The sequence below is a fragment of the Dendrobates tinctorius genome, unplaced genomic scaffold, assembly GCF_039654945.1.
Source record: "Dendrobates tinctorius isolate UK_male_01 unplaced genomic scaffold, ASM3965494v1 ptg000037l, whole genome shotgun sequence".
NCBI classification, from domain to species: domain Eukaryota; kingdom Metazoa; phylum Chordata; class Amphibia; order Anura; family Dendrobatidae; genus Dendrobates; species Dendrobates tinctorius.
The window spans coordinates 21962361-21982335 of record NW_027361705.1 but is presented as its reverse complement, the minus strand read 5'-3'; the positions used below and the strand labels follow the sequence as shown (position 1 = coordinate 21982335).

The window sequence follows — 19975 nt, the reverse complement described above, 5'->3', positions numbered from 1 at the left end:
AGCTCCAACGACACACAGTGCTCACAAGAGCATGCAACATGAAGAACAGACACAACAATGAGACAGACAAACACATAGGGAGGGGGTCACAACATGAAAAGGAGCCATAAGCTAATTAGGGTTAATGTGAAACATGAACACCGGTACATGTCATAAAAGACATTAAAAATATAACAATGGCTACCTATCCCCAGGTCCAACCCAATGGTCCCCATGAGCTCAAACCTAGGGATCCACCATATTATTCCAAGGTCACAATATACAATAGAACTAGATAGAAAATCCATAAAGGGATTAATGTCCCAAGCAATATATAAGGTAAAACCTCACAGCCAAAAATGATAATATGATGATAAAACCCCCCTCACATCAGACTCCTACTATACAGAAAACAGAAGATAATGATAAGGAATATCTCAAAGAGACTACAGAGACATCGTGTAAACCTATCAATTAGAACCATATAAATCAATACAGTACAACTTTATTCAGATTTTAGTTACATATAAGAGAACGAAGACCTAACACAATATATCCAGACTGAGATTCCAATGAGGTAAGGGGTAACCATCTTCCCCATGAGAATTGATGTCCAATAGGATAACTGCATGAGGGGAGAGAAGAGAACATCATAAATATTCATCCCAGAAATCCAGAAAATAAGAGCTCCTCATTTAGACCCCTTGGGCTCAGTGAGTCCAAATTAAAAATCCATCTGGACTCTGTAATAATAGCTTTCTGGGTGAACCCCCCCTATTGGATAATGATATTTTCTCCAATGCGACCACCATAGTACCAGCAATCTTACCAGCATGGTGGTTCAAGAAATGGGCTGCCACAGATGTCAACACCTTGCCCTTGGTTTGATCAATACGTGCCAGGTTGATTGTTGAGAAATGCTTCTGGATCCTCCGGCGTAATTCCTGAGAAGTTTGACCAACGTAAACCTGATGACATGGACAGATTAATGCATAAACCACACAAGTAGTTTTGCAGTTCATATATGACCTTAACCTATGTCTAGTGCCGTCTCTTGGGTTCACAAAATAATCCCTGATGGAATGCATATGGGGGCATATGGTACAATTGCCACATGCAAATGAGCCCCTAAGCATTATTCCCCTTTCCAACCCAATTACTGGTCTCATATAGTGACTTTTTGTTAAAATATCCTTAAAGTTTGGAGCCCTTCTTGCTGTTATACAGGGCCGTTCCGGCACCAGAGCAGACGTCTGCAAGTCCGTCGTAAGTATACCCCAATGTCTCCCAATCACTTCTCTCACCTGTGACCACTGACTATTATATTGCGTAATGAACCGGGGCATCACACTCCGAATCTTGTCACGAGTAGCCAGGAGAGAGTCCTGCGTAGTACCATTCGCTCGCTGATAAGCTCGTGAAATGCTACCCCGAGGATAGTTTCTCTTCCTGAAGCGCTTCGTTAATTGTGCAGCCTCCTCACGAAACACTACCTCCGATGTGCAATTTCTTCGTACTCTCAAAAATTGCCCTATGGGCACCCCATTTCTCGTATGGGCTGGATGAAAACTTGTATAGTCCAAAAGACTATTTGTAGCAGTAGGTTTTCTAAACAGTCTTGTAGAGATGCCCCCATTGATATTAGAGACCGTAAGATCCAAGAAGTTAACTGAAACAGAGGACACAGTATAGGTGAGCACAATGTTGTATGGATTGGAATTCAATAATCCCATATAGATATCACATTCCTCTACCGTACCAGTCCAAATAAAAAAAATATCGTCGATAAAGCGGGACCAAAGTCGCACTTTATCTCTGAACATTTGTGTCACATATACCCGAGTGGCCTCCCACCATCCGAGAAACAAGTTAGCCAAAACCGGGGCACATCTGGCCCCCATAGCCACACCGGAGGTCTGGAGAAAATAAGACCTGTCAAAAAGGAAGAAATTATGCTTCATCACAAAATCTAACAGATCCACAATGAATGAATCGTGCATTCTATCCGAATGAACTATCTGATCAAAAAAATACAGTACTGCAGTGATGCCATCAGAATGGTCAATATTAGAGTAAAACGATTCTACATCGCAAGTGACCAACAAGGCCCCAGGGGGTAGAGTAACATCACGATGTTTCCTAATAAAATGAGAGGTATCCTGTATATAGGATGGTAACGTCTTCACCATCGGTTGAAGGAAATGGTCCACATAGATAGAGGCCTTTTCGCATAAGCTGCCTATACTGGCAACTATAGGTCGGCCCGGAGGCCTAACAAGATCCTTATGGACCTTCGGCAACATGTAAAAGGTAGGAGTGATTGGATGTTCAACCCACAAAAATTCCATCTCCTTCTTGTTAATACTACCCAACTCAAAAGCCCTATCTAGTAGTCTCTTGAATTTAATAGAGAAGGGTCCAGTAGGATCTGACGGTAATCTTTTGTAGAATCGAACATTATCCAATTGGCGGTGCGCCTCTTCCTGATATAATTCATGCAGCCACAACACCACATTTCCACCTTTATCAGCCTCCTTAATCAAAAACAATTTATTAGATTTTAAATTATCCACAGCCAGTCTTTCCCCCGCATGTAGATTATCCACGTGACGTGATCTAGCAGGAATGGCCAAAAAATCTTTTTTGACCAACTCAAAAAAAAAACCCTCACAGCTGGAACCAAGGAAAAAGGCGGGGCTACCATTGATTTATTTTTATAAGGAAATCGATTTTTACCATGTGTCGTGTCCTCCTGTAAAAGATCCAATAGATCCTGTAACACCTGACGATCCGTTTGATCCAAACCATCCACCATCCGTGGCTTGTTATGTAAAACCTGAAGAATTAATTGTCTGCAAAAAATATAAAGGTCCTTAACCAAAGTGAACTTATCCATACCTATAGCAGGCGAAAAAGTCAAACCCCTCTGTAACACAGAAATTTCCAAAGGTGAAAGGTTATATTGAGATAGGTTAATGATTTGAAGCATTCTCCTGTACCTGTATCTCCGTAGTCCCATCCTCCACGACAACCTCCTCATCTACTTGCGAAAATTCCTGTACTGATTGTACTGCGGGGGCCTGCGTCCCCTGAAGCGGGTGTTTCTTGTGAACATCCTCCCGCCTGCGACGGCCCCTTCTTGTCCGATTTCGGCCTCGCTCTCGGCTGAAGATAAAAAAATCACTACCCGATGTATAATCAGGTTTACGGGCCAACTCCACAGTTCTCTCTGGGGCCCTATCCATAGGGGCCTTACGTCTAATATTCCCTTTGTGTTTCCATTGGAATACCTGCTTCTCCTCAAAATCTCTACGATCTCTGTGAAATTTGGATTTTTTCTTATGGGTAATATCCCTATCATATCTGTCCAAAGTCTCTTTGAGCCTGGTTTTAAAAGGCAATACTTGGGTCACTTCATCAAAAGCACTCAGTTTAGTATCTAATTCTTTAATCTGTTTTTTAACCGAGACCAATAGCTCCCTATCATGTTCCAACAACATATTCATAATAATACCTGAGCATCGTAAAAGTCCCTTCTCCCATGTGGCACGAAAGTCCAAAGAGGGTTCCCATGCCGGATATATAGAAACCCTAAGGCCTCTTGGCACAATGTTGGATTTAATATATTCCTCCAAGGACCGAATGTTCCACCACAACCTGATGCCTAATTTATGTGCTGCTATCAACTCTGCAGTCACACTAGCAAATTCTGAACTAGGCATATAACTATTAGAAGTGGAAAAAATATCTGAGGACTGCGCCCTCCATGCTGCCTCTCTCGTATCCCAATCCATCCGGGAAGAACCAAGGTAAGGAAGGCTGAAATAGAACAAAAATAAATTAAAAAATATATAATACACTTGCACAATGCATCAACCAAATAATAATTATATTAATGGTAAACGCCTAGAGCATACAATAATGTTCCAGGCCAATAATAAGGCACATACACTACCCATCAAGTGTGTGCAGCCCACAAGAAGGGCCGGCAAAGAACCGACCAAAACCAATTATATATAACAAAAATGGGGCGCACCAACTGTACCAATCACAAATATATAAATGAAGGTTTAGGTGCAGCAACAGTGGAATAATAAACATGAGAAGAGAAGAAAAAGAACCACTGCAAATAGCGCACACTGAACCAGTACAAAAACAATGTTTTATTGATGCAGCAATACAATTAAAAACATAATAAAAACATATGAAGCATCCCACAATATATAACAGTGAAGTATGGCATATCACACTTATAGATTATGCTGTAATAACCTGTATATCAACCATGTGGTCCAACCTCACTGCAATTAATCACAACAACCACCCCATAAACCTGCTCATGGAGACCAAGGGCCCTAAATTGCACAATCACTGCATGAAATAATTCCATGCATGTGTCCCTAAATATTCACTGGTTAGGGCACACAGGCCATAATAAGCCAACAGCAATATGGCCAATGCCCACAATCCAATATTCAATTGTACCACACAAAAATTACTCCAGAGCAACCAATAATAAGGTCGCAGTGAAAATACAGCTATAACCAAGTGGGTGCTACACCCAGGATCATACCCCACGCGTATCGCCGCAACCCATGCGGCTTCATCAGGGAAGGTACACTGATCATGATCCAACAGCCTTATATACCTTAGTAAGACTCAAAAGAGAAAAAAATGTTTTCAAAGAAAAATTTTTTGAGGAATTTTTTTTTTTTTTTTTTTTCCTCCCCTGTTTTATCAACACTCCTCACACAGCTCATTGCGCATGCGCGGCGGCCATGTTCCTTCATTGACCGGGACGCCGGTCTTTTTGTAGTGATTGGAACTTTTGGATGGGGGCAGTTCACCTGTGGTGCATGTGCGAGTCATTTGAGTCTTAGTAAGGTATATAAGGCTGTTAAATTCAAGAGACTACTAGATAGGGCTTTTGAGTTGGGTAGTATTAACAAGAAGGAGATGGAATTTTTGTGGGTTGAACATCCAATCACTCCTACCTTTTACATGTTGCCGAAGGTCCATAAGGATCTTGTTAGGCCTCCGGTCCGACCTATAGTTGCCAGTATAGGCAGCTTATGCGAAAAGGCCTCTATCTATGTGGACTATTTCCTTCAACCGATGGTGAAGACGTTACCATCCTATATACAGGATACCTCTCATTTTATTAGGAAACATCGTGATGTTACTCTACCCCCTGGGGCCTTGTTGGTCACTTGCAATGTAGAATCGTTTTACTCTAATATTGACCATTCTGATGGCATCACTGCAGTACTGTATTTTTTTGATCAGATAGTTCATTCGGATAGAATGCACGATTCATTCATTGTGGATCTGTTAGGTTTTGTGATGAAGCATAATTTCTTCCTTTTTGACAGGTCTTATTTTCTCCAGACCTCCGGTGTGGCTATGGAGGCCAGATGTGCCCCGGTTTTGGCTAACTTGTTTCTCGGATGGTGGGAGGCCACTCGGGTATATGTGACACAAATGTTCAGAGATAAAGTGCGACTTTGGTCGCGCTTTATCGACGATATTTTTTTTATTTGGACTGGTACGGTAGAGGAATGTGATATCTATATGGGATTATTGAATTCCAATCCATACAACATTGTGCTCACCTATACTGTGTCCTCTGTTTCAGTTAACTTCTTGGATCTTACGGTCTCTAATATCAATGGGGGCATCTCTACAAGACTGTTTAGAAAACCTACTGCTACAAATAGTCTTTTGGACTATACAAGTTTTCATCCAGCCCATACGAGAAATGGGGTGCCCATAGGGCAATTTTTGAGAGTACGAAGAAATTGCACATCGGAGGTAGTGTTTCGTGAGGAGGCTGCACAATTAACGAAGCGCTTCAGGAAGAGAAACTATCCTCGGGGTAGCATTTCACGAGCTTATCAGCGAGCGAATGGTACTACGCAGGACTCTCTCCTGGCTACTCGTGACAAGATTCGGAGTGTGATGCCCCGGTTCATTACGCAATATAATAGTCAGTGGTCACAGGTGAGAGAAGTGATTGGGAGACATTGGGGTATACTTACGACGGACTTGCAGACGTCTGCTCTGGTGCCGGAACGGCCCTGTATAACAGCAAGAAGGGCTCCAAACTTTAAGGATATTTTAACAAAAAGTCACTATATGAGACCAGTAATTGGGTTGGAAAGGGGAATAATGCTTAGGGGCTCATTTGCATGTGGCAATTGTACCATATGCCCCCATATGCATTCCATCAGGGATTATTTTGTGAACCCAAGAGACGGCACTAGACATAGGTTAAGGTCATATATGAACTGCAAAACTACTTGTGTGGTTTATGCATTAATCTGTCCATGTCATCAGGTTTACGTTGGTCAAACTTCTCAGGAATTACGCCGGAGGATCCAGAAGCATTTCTCAACAATCAACCTGGCACGTATTGATCAAACCAAGGGCAAGGTGTTGACATCTGTGGCAGCCCATTTCTTGAACCACCATGCTGGTAAGATTGCTGGTACTATGGTGGTAGCATTGGAGAAAATATCATTATCCAATAGGGGGGGTTCACCCAGAAAGCTATTATTACAAACAGAGTCCAGATGGATTTTTAATTTGGACTCACTGAGCCCAAGGGGTCTAAATGAGGAGCTCTTATTTACTGGATTTCTGGGATGAATATTTATGATGTTCTCTTCTCTCCCCTCATGCAGTTATCCTATTGGACATCAATTCTCATGGGGAAGATGGTTACCCCTTACCTCATTGGAATCTCAGTCTGGATATATTGTGTTAGGTCTTCGTTCTCTTATATGTAACTAAAATCTGAATAAAGTTGTACTGTATTGATTTATATGGTTCTAATTGATAGGTTTACACGATGTCTCTGTAGTCTCTTTGAGATATTCCTTATCATTATCTTCTGTTTTCTGTATAGTAGGAGTCTGATGTGAGGGGGGTTTTATCATCATATTATCATTTTTGGCTGTGAGGTTTTACCTTATATATTGCTTGGGACATTAATCCCTTTATGGATTTTCTATCTAGTTCTATTGTATATTGTGACCTTGGAATAATATGGTGGATCCCTAGGTTTGAGCTCATGGGGACCATTGGGTTGGACCTGGGGATAGGTAGCCATTGTTATATTTTTAATGTCTTTTATGACATGTACCGGTGTTCATGTTTCACATTAACCCTAATTAGCTTATGGCTCCTTTTCATGTTGTGACCCCCTCCCTATGTGTTTCTGTCTGTCTCATTGTTGTGTCTGTTCTTCATGTTGCATGCTCTTGTGAGCACTGTGTGTCGTTGGAGCTGCAGCCTCGCGCCCGGGTATGGGTTACCGCTCGGTGCTGACCTTGATTGACTTCTTTGGCCAGCATGTGGGGGGCGTGAGGCTTGCGTTCCAGGGGAGAACTCCATGCGTCTCACTGGACGCAGGTGCGAAAAAGAAAAAAAGAGAAAAAATTTTTTTCAAAGAAAAATTTTTTGAGGGATTTTTTTTTTTTTTTTCTCCTCCCCTGTTTTATCAACACTCCTCACACAGCTCATTGCGCTTGCGCGGCGGCCATGTTCCTTCATTGACCGGGACGCCGGTCTTTTTGTAGTGATTGGAACTTTTGGATGGGGGCAGTTCACCGGTGGTGCATGTGCGAGTCATTTGAGTCTTAGTAAGGTATATAAGGCTGTTGGATCATGATCAGTGTATCTCCCCTGATGAAGCCGCATGGGTTGCGGCGATACGCGTGGGGTATGATCCTGGGTGTAGCACCCACTTGGTTATAGCTGTATTTTCACTGCGACCTTATTATTGGTTGCTCTGGAGTAATTTTTGTGTGGTACAATTGAATATTGGATTGTGGGCATTGGCCATATTGCTGTTGGCTTATTATGGCCTGTGTGCCCTAACCAGTGAATATTTAGGGACACATGCATGGAATTATTTCATGCAGTGATTGTGCAATTTAGGGCCCTTGGTCTCCATGAGCAGGTTTATGGGGTGGTTGTTGTGATTAATTGCAGTGAGGTTGGACCACATGGTTGATATACAGGTTATTACAGCATAATCTTTAAGTGTGATATGCCATACTTCACTGTTATATATTGTGGGATGCTTCATATGTTTTTATTATGTTTTTAATTGTATTGCTGCATCAATAAAACATTGTTTTTGTACTGGTTCAGTGTGCGCTATTTGCAGTGGTTCTTTTTATTCTCTTCTCATATTGTAATATTAATGTCATTGCACCAATATATTTAGCAACTGTATGGAAAATGTATCTTGTTTTTACTTTTTAGTTTTTTTAACTCATAGTGTAGTGGTATTTAGAGACGTATGTCTGTGTACCATTACAATATACCTGTAAAGAAAGGGAATATCATTTATATCTTTAGGCAGAGAAAATTCAGAATTCTTAGCTTCTGCTTTCCTTTGCACATATCCAGAATATAAGTCCTGTAAAAGACTAGCTAAAAGGAAAACAAATAAATGTATAAATGCATCTACTGAACAGTCTCATCTCCCAACTTATTGTATCGTCAGAGTAAAGTACACAGCAGATAAATATGGGTCGCCCTCCCAGGGCTGTGGGGTACTCAGTACCGGGCCGGTGTCAGGGGGAAAGGTGTCACAGCGGCAGTGACCCGGTCCGTGGCCCTGGGAGCCCAAGTAAATGGTGGTTTGTAGTTAATGGAATGGAATAGTTCATGTGATAGTTCGTGACGCCACCTGTGGTTTTTAGCAAGCAAGATGTTAAGCCAACGCTGCGTGCAGATCCTCTGGGGCTGATGGTGTGTTGCAACATAGATGGTGTAGCTCCCCACAGGTGAAGCTGTAACCACAGGGCAGTGTATAGGTGCAGGCGGTGTGAGGAATGTTGGTACCCAGACGTAGCAGTGCTGACGGTGTTGGCGCACAAAGGAATGGAAGACACCAGGGCTTGTAGTTCCAAAGCTTTACTCACAGTTCGTGGTACACACTGGTGCCTGCCTCCGTGCCATGTCCTCCGGGGCAGAGACTCAATCAACCTCCCGGGCAAGTCAGGATTCTCCTCTCCAACACTCGGCCAACATGTATCTTTCCTGAACGACTTCTCTATTGCGCCTTTTAGTGTGAAGAGCTCCAGTACCGTGGTACTCTGAAGTTCCTCCTGTCAGATGTTTCTAACAACTCTACTTGTATGACAGACAGCTGTAGCCTCTCTCAGGGACTCCTTTCTCTGGAGTCCTGGCTCTCTATTCAGTTGCTGTTGTGCCCCAAGTCTTGGATGGGAGTAGTGCATTTACAGCCAACTACTCCACCGGTGTCTGCTGCAGAACCATAAGTGTCCATACAACCTTTGGGACCGGGCCCCGGCCTTGCGCTGAGAACCTATAGGCAGGGCTCCTCTTCCAACCCACAACTCCTCTCTGTTCTCCTACTCCTTCATTCCGCACTGTTCTTTCTCTCTCTTATGGAAGCTAAGGTTGCAGTTCTACGTCTTTCTCCTGTTCCTTTCCCGTGCCAGCTGGCTCAGGTCACTGAGGCAGCTGCAGCACTCCTTCCTCCATCCTTCCTTCTAGGGATCCGTCCTCAGTCTCTCCTGACTGACTGACCCTCTAGACTCATCTCAGACCGATCTCAGACTGACTTGTAATTCTAAACTTTCCCACTCTTTTATATCTAACTCCCCCACCTCCCTCTTATGAATGAGTCACCGAAGGAGGAAAAAACAAAAATACAAGCTAAGTCCAGAAAACCGGAGAGGTTGGTAGCTATTGGATTGCAGACCCCTGATCCTATCCACAACAACTAACAGTAGCCGTGGGGGGTTCCTACGATGCCCTAGACCCCTCGATCACAGCCGGAGAACTAAATAGGCCTAAAGAAAGAAAGGGGAAATCTAAACTGCCCCAGAGCAGACCCCAAAGCAATAGGCAGCCCCCAACATATAATGACGGTGAAGCAAGATGAAAACACTAACACAGATAGAAAGATAGGTTGAGCAAACGATGGGGCCCAAGCTAACTAAAAAGGACAGGATAGAAAAGCTGCTGTCTGCAATCCACAAAAAGCCCTACCAAAAAATGTCCCAACCGTCTGATAGCAAAAAACAGGCCCTGAAGTCGCTAGGACTTCTAAAAGACTATATCAGCACTCAGGTAAATTCTGAAGACAGAGCAAATAGACAAACTGATCAGAGACAAAAATGGAACTCAGCACACCCCCGACCGGGGATGGCTGAACTCCAAAAAACAAGGTAAACAAAACAAAACTAATAAGTTCAATAGCAGAGCAAAAACTTATCTTTGGGAAGCAAGAATCAGACTGGTCTCCAAGAATCCAGCAGAGAAATCACCAGCGACTCAGAAGGGCGTAGGCTGCCTTATATCCAGTCAGCAGTTCCTGTTACCCAGTCATCATCCACCAGATCAGGTGTTTGGTAATCAGCCTCACTACCTTCCTTCAACAGAAGAGGGAGTTCATCAGACATCGACGGTGAAGGGGAAAATGAACTCACAACAGTACCTCCCCCTTCAGGAGGGTCACCGAACCCTCATCCACGCCACCAGGGCGATCAGGATGGGCCCGATAAAAGGCACGAACCAATCTTTCGGCATGAATATCGGATGCAGGGACCCAAGAATTATCCTCCTGGCCGTAACTCTTCCATTTAACCAAATACTGGAGTCTCCGTCTAGCCAGGCGAGAATCCAGTATCTTCTCAACCTCATATTCCACATTACCTTCAACCAATACAGGGTCAGGAGGTGCCACCACAGGAACTACTGGCTCAGCAAACCTCTTTAACAGTGATTTATGAAACACGTTATGGATCTTAAATGTAACAGGAAAAGCCAATCGAAAAGAGACTGGATTAAGAATCTCCAAAATCTTGTAGGGTCCAATAAATCTAGGTTTAAACTTTGGAGAAGCCACCTTCATAGCGATATTCTTTGATGACAACCAAACCATATCACCCACCTTAAACTGGGGACCACTGGTCCTATGCCGGTTGGAAAACCGCTGGGCCTTTTCCTGGGAGAGAGACAACTTATACGCCACTTGGTCCCAGATCTGGTGCATTCTCTCCACCACAGTGTCAACACTTGGGCAGGCAGAAGGCTCCACCTGCACTGAAGAGAATCGAGGATGAAACCCAAAGTTACAAAAAAAAGGTGACATCAAAGTGGCAGAACTAGCTCTATTATTTAAAGCAAATTCGGCCAAGGGCAAAAATGAAACCCAATCATCCTGATCAGCAGAAATAAAACATCTCAAATGCGACTCCAAAGTCTGGATTTGTTCTCTCCGTCTGCCCATTGGTCTGAGGGTGAAACGCAGAGGAGAAGGACAACTGAATTCCCAGCTTGGAACAGAAAGTCCTCCAAAATCTAGACACAAACTGAACTCCTCTGTCAGATACAATGTTCTCAGGAATCCTGTGCAAGCAAACCACCTGTTGCAAAAACAAGGGCACCAACTCTGAGGAAGATGGCAACTTAGGGAGTGGTACAAGATGGACCATCTTAGAGAATCTATCACAAATCACCCAAATAACAGTCATTCTCTGAGAGACAGGCATATCAAAGATAAAATCCATTGAAATATGGGTCCATGGCCTCCTGGGCACCGGCAAAGGCATCAACAACCCACTAGAGCGAGAACAAGGTTTAGACCGAGAGCAAGTCCCACAGGACTGCACAAAATTCCTGACATCACGAGACAAGGCGGGCCACCAAAAAGACCGACTCACTAAATCTCTAGTACCAAAAATATCTGGATGACCAGCCAATGCAGAGCAATGAACTTCAGACATCACTCTCTTCCTCCACTGGTCAGGAACATACAATTTTCCAATGGGACAGCGCTCAAGTTTGTCCTCCTGAAACTCTTCCAGAGCACGTCTCAAATCGGGCGAGATGGCAGAAAGAACTACCCCCTGACCTAAGATGGTAGCAGGCTTGGTCACAACAGGAGAATCAGCAAAGAAGCTCCTAGAGAAGGCGTTTGCCTTGACATTCTTAGTGCCCGGAAGAAAAGAGACCACAAAATCAAAATGTGTGAAAAACAAGGCCCACCTAGCCTGTCTAGGATTCAAGCGTTTGGCCGACTCCAGGTAAATCAAATTTTTGTGGTCAGTGAGGACCACGACTTAATGTTTAGCTCCCTCCAACCAATGTCTCCACTCCTCAAATGCCCATTTCATGGCTAACAGTTCCCGATTCCCCACATCATAGTTACGTTCGGATGGGGAGAACTTTCAGGAAAAGAAAGCACAGGGATTCACTTTAGATGTTACAGGATCCTTTTAGGACAAAACAGCTCCTGCACCAATCTCAGAAGTGTCCACCTCTACCTGAAACGGGAGTGAGACATCAGGTTGCCGCAAAACCGGAGCAGAAGTGAACCTTCGCTTCAGCTCCTGAAAGGAAGAAACAGCCTCCGGAGACCAATGCAGCACATCAGCACCCTTCTTAGTCAAATCAGTCAATGGTTTGGCAATACCAGAAAAATTAGCTATAAATTTACGATAAAAATTAGCAAAACCCAAAAACTTCTGGAGGGCCTTCAAAGAAGTGGGCTGAACCCAATCATAAATGGCCTGTACCTTAACCGGGTCCATTTCAATAGTTGACGGAGACAAAATAAATCCCAAAAATGAAATCCTCTGTACACCAAAAACTGATTTCGGAATAAATTCTTGGACTTCTGTGCGCTAACAGATAAAATCACTAATCCAGTATTTTGGAGAAAGATTAATCCATTTATTTCCCAACGCGTTTCGAAATGTATACCATTTCTTCTTCAGGGGATGACATATATGATCAGACAGAACAGTCACGGATTATATAGAACAGAAGTTCAAAAAAAGAGATTCAAAAAACGTCGCCAAAAGGTCACATGTCATCTGATACAAATGTCAGAGTTCAAACCGTCATAGTTAAATTAGTGTATTAGTTAAATTTAAAATCATTAAAAACATATTGCTTTTATTACTTCATAGATAAAAGAAAGAAAAGAAAAGGAGAATTGGAAGATAAAAAAGAACAAAAAAGAACAAAGAGGGGAAGACCCGTGTAAAACGAACTCCTGACATCAAGAGATAAAGAAATAGGCACAGTGGTAGTCTCAGACCACTGAGCCAGGCTTGGTTATATCTAACTCGAAAAGAAAAAGAAAAAGGCTCCAAAAATTGTATTTTTGTATATATAAACGAATTTTAATTAAAAATAATCTTTCTGACAGTAAGATTCTTTCTTTTTATTAAAATTGTGTGTAAAAAATGTATATAAGAAATTTAAAATATAAAAAATGTATATGAGAGATATATAATTAAAAAATCAGTACGATTAATTCAAAATCACCTAAGAGGGGAGGGATAATTTCATTTATAAATCCTTGGAGTGTTTGTAACAAAATGAACAGTTACAGAGAGCTCTCACTGCATTCAAAAAACAGGATCGCCTCCTGTGCTGTCTTAGAATAAAGATCAATCAGTAGATCGATCACACAAGGGGGAGACCTCAATTTTATCCGTGAATCCTCACGGTGTTTTATAGGGAAAAGAGCAGAGACACCGACTATGAAGAAATCATATAGCAGTAAATGAAGAAACCAGGATCGCATACCGCGATGTCCCAGTGCAAAAGGAGGAATTTGGAAGAAGGAAGAAAAAGAGACTGTATGCCACCAATATAAAGAAATGGCATTATTTTCCTATTAAAATATATAATTATATGAGAGAAACATATGACAAATATGACATTACAGAAAAAAGTCACATATGAAAACACTACAGAAATAGAAAGTCGCATACAAAAAAGGGGGTAAATTATATAAAATATTATAAAAATCATTAGGATTAGTATGTAGTTGCATAATAAAAAATTAACAAAGAGGAAATTCATTAAAATTATCAAATTTTAAAGAAAGACCTCAGTAATTTCGTTTAATCCATACGGCTTGAGTGTATTTAGCCTGTAGATCCAAAATACTTCTTTTCTATTCAATTGTCCTATTCTGTCAGGATTATCAGCAGGAATATGTTCAATTGGACTAATTTTTAGTCCACTCGGGTCCTTATTATGTTTAATAGTAAAATGTCTTGACAGACCGTGTTGTAAGAAACCCCTCTTAATATTGTATCTATGTGAATTAACCCTTAGATGTAGGGGTTGGGTTGTCCTTCCAACGTATTGTTTTTTACATCCACATTCAATTAGATATATTACAAAATCCGTAGTGCAATTCAGGTAGTTTTTTATAGGAAAGATTTCATTAGTGATAGATGATTTAATAGTTTTTTCTTTGTGTGTAATAATCTTACAACAGAGACAATTTTTCTTGCCACACTTATAAATCCCTTTTAAGGTGGCATGAATAGGGAATGCAGATATAGTTTTTTGTCGACTAGGGGCCACCAATCCCTTAATGGTTGGTGCCCTTCTAAAGGTTATTCCTGGATTATTAGGTAAAAATTTTTGTAAAATGGGATCGCTTAAAAGTATATACCAGTTATCATATAAAATTTTGCGTATTCTCGTATGTTCTGCACAATATTGAGTGGTAAAATTAGTCATAAATTTTTTGTTATCTAATTTGGCTATTTTATCTCCATTAATAAGAGTGTCTTGTGATATATTGACACACCTATTATAGGCGCTATTAATTAGTTTATTGGGGTATTTTTTGTCCATGAACCTATTTTTTAGAATATTTGCTTGGTCCTTAAAGTCTTCAAAGTTAGAACAATTTTTTCTGATTCTCCTAAACTGATTCTCTGGGATATTTCTTAGCCATTTGCCATAATGTCCACTATTAAAAGGAATATAACTATTAATGTCCACATTTTTAAAAAAGGTTTTTGTTGAAATAGCATTTTCCCTAATAAAAATGGTTATATCTAAAAAATTGATACTATTCTGATCATAAACTGCGGAAAATGATAAACCCCAGTTATTGTTATTAATATCATGAATAAAATTATTAACATTATTGTCTGAATTGTCCCAAATGAAGAAAAGGTCATCAATTAATCTTTTATACATAATTAAATTATTACACCACTTGGTATTAAAAATATAAAATTCTTCGAACACCCCCATAAAGATATTTGCATACGTTGGTGCGACCTTTGAGCCCATCGCAGTCCCGAGTTTCTGATGGTATAAATGTCCATCAAATGTAAAATAATTATTCCTCAGAATAAAATCCATACCTTTTAGTAAAAACTTTTTTTGTTCTTTGGACAACCTACTATCTTTAGTTAAAATTTTATTAAAACAGGCTAGACCCAAATTGTGTTGTATATTTGAATATAATGAAGACACATCCATAGTGAAAAGGTATGGATTTTATTCTGAGGAATAATTATTTTACATTTGATGGACATTTATACCATCAGAAACTCGGGACTGCGATGGGCTCAAAGGTCGCACCAACGTATGCAAATATCTTTATGGGGGTGTTCGAAGAATTTTATATTTTTAATACCAAGTGGTGTAATAATTTAATTATGTATAAAAGATTCATTGATGACCTTTTCTTCATTTGGGACAATTCTGACAATGTTAATAATTTTATTCATGATATTAATAACAATAACTGGGGTTTATCATTTTCCGCAGTTTATGATCAGAATAGTATCAATTTTTTAGATATAACCATTTTTATTAGGGAAAATGCTATTTCAACAAAAACCTTTTTTAAAAATGTGGACATTAATAGTTATATTCCTTTTAATAGTGGACATTATGGCAAATGGCTAAGAAATATCCCAGAGAATCAGTTTAGGAGAATCAGAAAAAATTGTTCTAACTTTGAAGACTTTAAGGACCAAGCAAATATTCTAAAAAATAGGTTCATGGACAAAAAATACCCCAATAAACTAATTAATAGCGCCTATAATAGGTGTGTCAATATATCACAAGACACTCTTATTAATGGAGATAAAATAGCCAAATTAGATAATAAAAAATTTATGACTAATTTTACCACTCAATATTGTGCAGAACATACGAGAATACGCAAAATTTTATATGATAACTGGTATATACTTTTAAGCGATCCCATTTTACAAAAATTTTTACCTAATAATCCAGGAATAACCTTTAGAAGGGCACCAACCATTAAGGGATTGGTGGCCCCTAGTCGACAAAAAACTATATCTGCATTCCCTATTCATGCCACCTTAAAAGGGATTTATAAGTGTGGCAAGAAAAATTGTCTCTGTTGTAAGATTATTACACACAAAGAAAAAACTATTAAATCATCTATCACTAATGAAATCTTTCCTATAAAAAACTACCTGAATTGCACTACGGATTTTGTAATATATCTAATTGAATGTGGATGTAAAAAACAATACGTTGGAAGGACAACCCAACCCCTACATCTAAGGGTTAATTCACATAGATACAATATTAAGAGGGGTTTCTTACAACACGGTCTGTCAAGACATTTTACTATTAAACATAATAAGGACCCGAGTGGACTAAAAATTAGTCCAATTGAACATATTCCTGCTGATAATCCTGACAGAATAGGACAATTGAATAGAAAAGAAGTATTTTGGATCTACAGGCTAAATACACTCAAGCCGTATGGATTAAACGAAATTACTGAGGTCTTTCTTTAAAATTTGATAATTTTAATGAATTTCCTCTTTGTTAATTTTTTATTATGCAACTACATACTAATCCTAATGATTTTTATAATATTTTATATAATTAACCCCCTTTTTTGTATGCGACTTTCTATTTCTGTAGTGTTTTCATATGTGACTTTTTTCTGTAATGTCATATTTGTCATATGTTTCTCTCATATAATTATATATTTTAATAGGAAAATAATGCCATTTCTTTATATTGGTGGCATACAGTCTCTTTTTCTTCCTTCTTCCAAATTCCTCCTTTTGCACTGGGACATCGCGGTATGCGATCCTGGTTTCTTCATTTACTGCTATATGATTTCTTCATAGTCGGTGTCTCTGCTCTTTTCCCTATAAAACACCGTGAGGATTCACGGATAAAATTGAGGTCTCCCCCTTGTGTGATCGATCTACTGATTGATCTTTATTCTAAGACAGCACAGGAGGCGATCCTGTTTTTTGAATGCAGTGAGAGCTCTCTGTAACTGTTCATTTTGTTACAAACACTCCAAGGATTTATGAATGAAATTATCCCTCCCCTCTTAGGTGATTTTGAATTAATCGTACTGATTTTTTAATTATATATCTCTCATATACATTTTTTATATTTTAAATTTCTTATATACATTTTTTACACACAATTTTAATAAAAAGAAAGAATCTTACTGTCAGAAAGATCATTTTTAATTAAAATTCGTTTATATATACAAAAATACAATTTTTGGAGCCTTTTTCTTTTTCTTTTCGAGTTAGATATAACCAAGCCTGGCTCAGTGGTCTGAGACTACCACTGTGCCTATTTCTTTATCTCTTGATGTCAGGAGTTCGTTTTACACGGGTCTTCCCCTCTTTGTTCTTTTTTGTTCTTTTTTATCTTCCAATTCTCCTTTTCTTTTCTTTCTTTTATCTATGAAGTAATAAAAGCAATATGTTTTTAATGATTTTAAATTTAACTAATACACTAATTTAACTATGACGGTTTGAACTCTGACATTTGTATCAGATGACATGTGACCTTTTGGCGACGTTTTTTGAATCTCTTTTTTTGAACTTCTGTTCTATATAATCCGTGACTGTTCTGTCTGATCATATATGTCATCCCCTGAAGAAGAAATGGTATACATTTCGAAACGCGTTGGGAAATAAATGGATTAATCTTTCTCCAAAATACTGGATTAGTGATTTTATCTGTTAGCGCACAGAAGTCCAAGAATTTATTCCGAAATCAGATGTTGAAGCGGCCACAGAGTTGACCTTTGGACGTGCAGCAAGCAGATTACTGATCCTACATGCTTTAATCTCTCCTAAAAAGGGTGAGTAAAATTTAATTTACTTTTTCTACAATAACCCGGATAAGACCCTATTGCGCTTTTTCTGTTCCTTCAGCTATATCACATCTGTACACCAAAAAGGCATTTCGATCCCTTGACATACAGGGAATTCTCTCTCAAAATCCGGAACACAGTCCGAACATGTTCCACATGAGAGTCCTAATCCTTGAAAAAGATCAAAATATCATCCAGATAGATGATCAAAAATTTATCCACCAAGTCTCGGAAAATATAATTCATGAAGCACTGGAAGACAGAAGGGGCATTAGTGAGCCCAAAAGGCATCACCAGGTACTCAAAATGTCCCTCCGGAGTATTAAACGCCGTCTTCCATTCATCCCTATGCTTAATGCGAATAAGATTATACGCCCCCTGAGGTCAAGCTTTGTAAACCAGCAAGCACCTTTAACTCTGGAGAATAGATCAGAAATCAGGGCTAACGGATACTGATATTTGACAGTAATTTTGTTGAGGGAACGATAGTCAATACAAGGCCTTAATGACCCATCTTTCTTAGCCACGAAAAAAACCCCAGCACCTAAGGGTGAAGAGGATGGTCTAATATGACCCTTCTCCAACGACTCAGTATAGGATCGCACAGCCTCGTGCTCGGGTACAGATAAATTGAAAACTCGACCCTTGGGAAATTTACACCCAGGTCTCAGCTCAATTGCACAGTCATAACTCCTATGGGGAGGCAAAGACGCAGACTCATTCTCACTAAATACATCATAAAAATCAGCCAAATAGTCAGGAACATCATGCGACTGGGGAGAGGTGGAGAAAACAGGAGCATCACTAAGGGCACACCAACAACCCCAACTCACCACAGACACAGATTTCCATTCCAAAACTGGATTATGGATTTGCAACCAGGGAAACCCCAGAACAATGGTATCATGCAAATTATGCAACACCAAAAATCTGCAATTCTCTTGATGGTCTGGGGCGACCAGCATTACCACCTGGGTCCAAAACTGAAGTTTATTCTTCACCAAAGGAGGAGCATCAATACCCCTCAAAGGGATAGGCATCCGCAGAGGTGTCATAGGAAATCCACAACATTTAGCAAAATCCAAGTCCATCAGGTTCAGAGCTGCTCCCGAATCCACAAAAGCCTTAGCGGAAAATGTGGACAGGGAGCAGATCAGAGTAATTGCCAGAAGAAACATAGGTTAAACACCACCCACAGCAAATGTGTGTGCAAAACGTTTCTCTCGTTTAGGGCAGACAGAAATGATATGCGAGGCATCACCACAGAAGAAACACAGCTTATTACGCCTTCTGAACTCCTGACGCTGCGCCCCAGACAAAACTCTATCACATTGCATAGGTTCAGACATTTGTTCAACAGGTGGCAACACCTCTCGTGCGGTTTTGCGTTCACGCAAACGCCGATCAACCTGAATGGCTAATGACATAAAATCGTCAAGACCAGAGGGAACTGGAAATCCCACCATAGTATCTTTTACGGTTTCTGACAAACCCTTCCGAAAGATTGCAGCCAAGGCACCATCATTCCAGGTAGTAAGGACCGCCCACTTTCTGAATTTTTGACAGTACAACTCTGCAGAATCCTGACCCTGGCTCAATGCCAACAGGGCCTTTTCAGCCTGATCAATAGCATTAGGTTTATCATACAACAACCCCAAGGCTTGAAAAAATGTGTTCACATTAGTAAGAATAGGATCATCAGGTTTCAAAGAAAACGCCCAATCCTGGGGATCGCAGCTCAGCAAAGAGATGACAGTTTTAAACTGCTGCGCGGAGCTCCCCTACGAGTTAGGCTTCAAGGCAAAAAATAAATTACAATTATTCTTAAAATTCAAAAATTTAGACCGATCCCCAAAAAACACATCAGGAGTAGGGATCTTTGGTTCAGCAGCATGTGAATGAGCAAGATAGGCGGAAATTCCCCGCACTTCAGCAGTGAGCTGCTCCACACGATCAGACAATTGCTTCATCTCCATTGAGAAAGAAAAAAAAATTCCCCCTGCAGCCTCAGAGACATAGAGGTAAAAATATACACCAAAAAAAAAAAATATTCTGACAAACTCTCTT

At 40.2% G+C, this 19975-nt stretch overlaps 1 protein-coding gene and 1 long non-coding RNA gene across 2 annotated transcripts in view; one reads left to right on the top strand and one right to left on the bottom strand.

Annotated features, from left to right (window-relative positions):
* Window positions 1-13116, top strand: part of LOC141088132 (uncharacterized) — a 30576-nt gene extending 17460 nt beyond the window's left edge. The window contains exon 2 of the long non-coding RNA XR_012231844.1: window positions 12939-13116. This is a non-coding gene — a long non-coding RNA (uncharacterized lncRNA). The remainder of the gene's footprint in view (window positions 1-12938) is intronic.
* Window positions 690-3926, bottom strand: LOC141088110 (uncharacterized). The gene is made up of 3 exons (XM_073574057.1): window positions 2979-3926; window positions 2716-2831; window positions 690-1648 (listed from the first exon to the last, which is right to left on the bottom strand). The coding sequence occupies exons 1-3, from the start codon at window positions 3017-3019 to the stop codon at window positions 690-692; spliced, it is 1116 nt and encodes a 371-aa protein (XP_073430158.1). The 5' UTR covers window positions 3020-3926.
* Window positions 13117-19975: the final 6859 nt, after the last annotated feature.